This window comes from Monopterus albus, unplaced genomic scaffold (genome assembly GCF_001952655.1).
Source record: "Monopterus albus unplaced genomic scaffold, M_albus_1.0 scaffold52.1, whole genome shotgun sequence".
NCBI classification, from domain to species: domain Eukaryota; kingdom Metazoa; phylum Chordata; class Actinopteri; order Synbranchiformes; family Synbranchidae; genus Monopterus; species Monopterus albus.
Genome location: NW_018127932.1, coordinates 63,463 through 67,768, shown reverse-complemented (window position 1 = coordinate 67,768; position 4,306 = coordinate 63,463). Strand labels below are relative to the sequence as shown.

The window sequence follows — 4,306 nt, the reverse complement described above, 5'->3', positions numbered from 1 at the left end:
TGATAAATCACCAATCTGACACCTATATACAGTATATTAGGGAGCGGTGTAACATGTTTAACGTGTTTGCATTTTAACACTAGGAATCCTGACCAGAGCTTGAAGCCATGGTGCTATGTCAGAAGAGGGAAAAATAATGTGAAGGAATTCTGCAGTATACCTAAATGTAAGACTGAGACTGGGATTTAAAAAAAAAATCATTAAAATTTGTGTTACTGATTTAGATTTTTCTGATGGTCTCTACTTTCTGCTCTAATACAGGCTCCGCACCAACAACAAAACTTTCCCCAGCTGTGGATACAGGTACTTTTGTTGTTTCAGTACACTTTATTTCTCAGTGACATTATGTGATTTCCTTCATCACTCACTGAGTTGTTTTGTTCATTTAAGCAGAGCTGACATGTGGTGAGAGGCCAGAGAAGAGGATGCATAAAATTGTGGGTGGCTCTTTCACAGCCATAGAGTCGCACCCATGGGTGGCTGCTATTTTTCAGCATTATGATTTCTTATGTGGAGGCTCTCTTATTGCACCCTGCTGGGTTCTGACGGCTGCACACTGCTTCCTTGAGAGGTGAGAACAACATAGAAAACATAACATGCTGTCATTTTCTTCACTGCAGTTCTCATATGACTCATACTGTATGGGTGTGCAATATATTTCCACACTGGTCTATGTGTGTGTATTAACCCTTTATGTTTGGTTTTTGATTAGGCAAACAAGAAAAATCCAGGACCTGTTTGTATATCTGGGGAAGAATGCCATTAATGACACAGATGTTGAAAGGGAGCAGAGATTCCAGGTGGAGAAACTGATCATCCACCAAAAATTCAATGATTCCAACTTCGACAATGACATAGGTGAGACCAGATAACACTGTGTGTATATGTGAGTGAAAAAGATATAGAGCAGGTGCTTTGTGCACAGTATTCAACAATATGTGTCTTTATATTTCAGCACTGTTGAAGATCAGAAGCAGAGCTGGTGGATGTGCAGTGAGGTCAGCGTCTGTACGCACAGTGTGTCTGCCTCCATTTCGCACTCAGCTTCCTCCAAAATTTCAATGCAGCATTGCAGGATATGGGAAGGAGAGAAACGGTAAAAGCTACAGAACCTCTCAGTATTAAACTCATGACTGAACACTGTAGTTTCACTGATGTTTACCTGTGACATTATGCTTTCGGCAGGGGCATGGCAGTTCTCACAGCGTCTGAAGCAGGCTGAGGTGAGACTGCTGTCCCAGACTGACTGCAGAAGTAAATTGCACTATGGCGATCAAATCACCGAGAATATGATTTGTGCTGGGAGCCCTGACTGGAGCACTGATGCTTGCAAGGTGAGCAAAGAACCCAATATGTGTGCAGGTATGCTCTGGTAAAGAGGACTTTCAAAGAGTCCAGAGAGAGAGAGAGAAACAGTTAAAGCTTCTTTGTTGCAAAATGTCTGTATTATTATTCTAAATAACAAATTTAGTGCCATTGTCTAAATTCAAATAAGTTTGCTCTTTGTTTTGTATAAAACCATTTGGAAAAAAATCTACAGTAAAAGCTTAAGCCCAAAGGATCTGAATCATAAAATTAGGATACAAAGGTTTACTAATTGTCATTCCTTTATTTATCAACAGTCAATATCCACATGAGCCTTTACAAACTGTATAATGGAACCTTCCTCTATGCTGCCTGTGTCCTCTCCTCACAGGGCGACTCTGGAGGTCCAATGGTGTGTGAATTGTCTGGCCGGATGTTTCTGTTCGGGGTGGTGAGCTGGGGTGACGGTTGTGCCAAGAAGAACAAACCAGGTGTTTACACACAGGTCACCAACTACAACAAATGGATCGCAGAAAAAGCAAAGCTCTCTAAGTTCACAAAAGGACTAATGTATCCCCCCAAGTGAAGCTAAGGCAGAAAGTGACATGTCAGACATTACATTTTCCTAAAGGTACATTTGGCAGCAGTTTTATAGGCTCTGTGCATAGGCAGCATTTGTAGATGTAGCAGGTTTGGTTTCATGATAAGATAGTACTGTATGTACAGTAAAAACAGTTTTGTTCAGCAAAGATTTATTGTAACAGTTCAAAGTGAGTGTTTGATTGAATATATTCCAATGTATATAGTGTATAATACCTATATTTATGAACTGTGCATGAGCTTTTCATGCTAAAAGTGTATATGTTTAAAACAAGTTATAGATAATGTATTTATCTAATTGACTTTAATAAGCATTTTTACAAGGCTGGCCCTGCTTTTGATCATATTTTTATAATATATAAAATATATTTTTCATGCTTTTGAACCTATATACTCCAAATGTTTGTCTCTTTTCATGTGTATACTCTTCAAGCACACACAACCACATATAAAAAAAAATACTGTATACTGTGCACACACACTTCAGGCCATTTTAACTGTACAGTACTGTATATCCTGTGTGAAAGAGTCTTTAGGTTAAACACAGGGGGGCGCTGTTTGTACAAATTATCTGCAGGCAGCTCAGCAGCCTTAAACATACTGAGGATCACATGAAGTATTTTAGTGGCCTCTAAACATTGATGCCATATTGTAGAATCTGAGGCAGTATCTTTATAACAGGAGACAGATGTAGGTTTAATCCACACATATGAATCAAAATGGAAATATTCAAATTAAACATTTCTTCAATTAACACATTTATAAAAATTTCTTGAAGGTATTTAATAAAAAAGGGTCACAGGAACATCCATACCACTTATCCTGAAGAGGGTCATGGGGGGCTGGAGCTAATTCCAGGTGACACTAGGCAAGAGGCGGGGTACATCCTGGACAGGTCACCAGTCTATCACAGGGCTGATACTTAGAGACAGACAAGCACACACCCCCACACTCACTTCTATGGGCAGTTTAGTCACCAGTCACCTTAAGATGCACGTCTTTGGACTGTGAGAAGCTGGAGTACCCAGAAAGAACCCACGCAGGCACAGGGAGAACATGCAAACCCCACACAGACAGGCATCGGGTAGGCCCAGGCTCGAACCTGAAACCTTGCTGTGAAGAAGCAGTGCTAACCACTGCATCACCATGTTGCCCAGTCACAGAAACATTACTGTTTCAATCATGACAAACAATCAATCAGTGAAAATACATATACAACAGCAACACAGAGAGATCCAATATTAGTTGTAAGTGCTGGTGTGCTGCAGTGAACAACCACAGTCCAGCTGGTAATCAGGTCATTATTGAAAGCATACTTTAAAACCTCTCTAAGCAACCTGCAATGCTTTCTATCAGAATTTGTTTGGACAGGTCCGCATATACAGATAGTTCACAGGAGGGCTACTGGAGCCAAACAGAATCTGTCCTATTCCTCTTCGATTACTCACAGACACCTGTTTACTTTACTGCTTCTCCTACTATGCCTCAATCCATATATGGATCTGAGATTCTGTGAGTATGAGTGTTACTCCTCTTTAAGGACAATTAAGGAACTGACCAGGAGAGGAGAGGACAGGACAGGAGAGGACAGGAGAGGAGAGGGCAGTAACAGAGTCTATTCTAACTGGGTGCACCAGAGAGTCCAGTCTCACTGGTTTGGATAGCAGCCGCTCGTCTACACCCACATTAAGACAAACACAGACACACTGGGGACTCTTGGCTGTTACAGTAGGCTCTCTGGTTGACACTGGGTCTCAGGGGTTATAAATACCATTGTTTTTGCTGCTGGGGTCTCCAGTTTCACTAACAGATTTAGATTTGAGGAGGGAAAGCCCTACCAGCAAACAGAGAGAGAGAGAGAGAGAGAGACCCCATATCAGTGCCAATACTGCCAAAAAATACTGTAGGGGATAAATCTGGATTTTTTTTTTTTACCTTTAATGCATTAATTGCTACAGTGCATGCACAATATCAAGTGCAGCCTGTCAGATGGGTGTTAAACCATTATAGAGGATCCTCACTGTCAGAGTAAAGAAGTTGAATAAACAGTGTTTGGGTGCAAGCAGTACAGGATCTTTGAGACTCCTTTCAGCAGCAGCCAGCAGCAAACTGAATCCATGGGCTTTATTTAGACCTGGACATTGAGGCCTGGAGACATGAACTCCTGACCCAAGTTTTAATGAACATGGATCATATGTCGGGTGCAGGTTTGAAGCTTCATAAAAAACAAACACCATGACCACCACATGCCAGTTTTCTTGAGAATTATGATGCAGCTCTTGATCACATGGCCAGTGTCTCCTGTGGTTTCATAGATGTGAAGCTGACCTTTATCAGTGTGCATTGAGCAGCTTCCAAACACAGTTCTGTGTACAGCATTTTCCTGTTGTATATCTCATAC

The 4,306-nt window shown here is 41.1% G+C and overlaps 1 protein-coding gene across 1 annotated transcript in view; it reads left to right on the top strand.

The window, feature by feature from the left end:
* The window catches only part of plaua (plasminogen activator, urokinase a), a 3,422-nt gene extending 1,192 nt beyond the window's left edge, over positions 1-2,230 (top strand). The window contains exons 5-11 of the mRNA XM_020601865.1: positions 84-166; positions 262-303; positions 391-571; positions 713-858; positions 956-1,096; positions 1,186-1,334; positions 1,697-2,230. Coding sequence (XP_020457521.1) covers positions 84-166; positions 262-303; positions 391-571; positions 713-858; positions 956-1,096; positions 1,186-1,334; positions 1,697-1,891 — 937 coding nt within the window. The 3' untranslated portion in view covers positions 1,892-2,230. The remainder of the gene's footprint in view (positions 1-83; positions 167-261; positions 304-390; positions 572-712; positions 859-955; positions 1,097-1,185; positions 1,335-1,696) is intronic.
* The last annotated feature ends 2,076 nt before the right edge of the window (positions 2,231-4,306 follow it).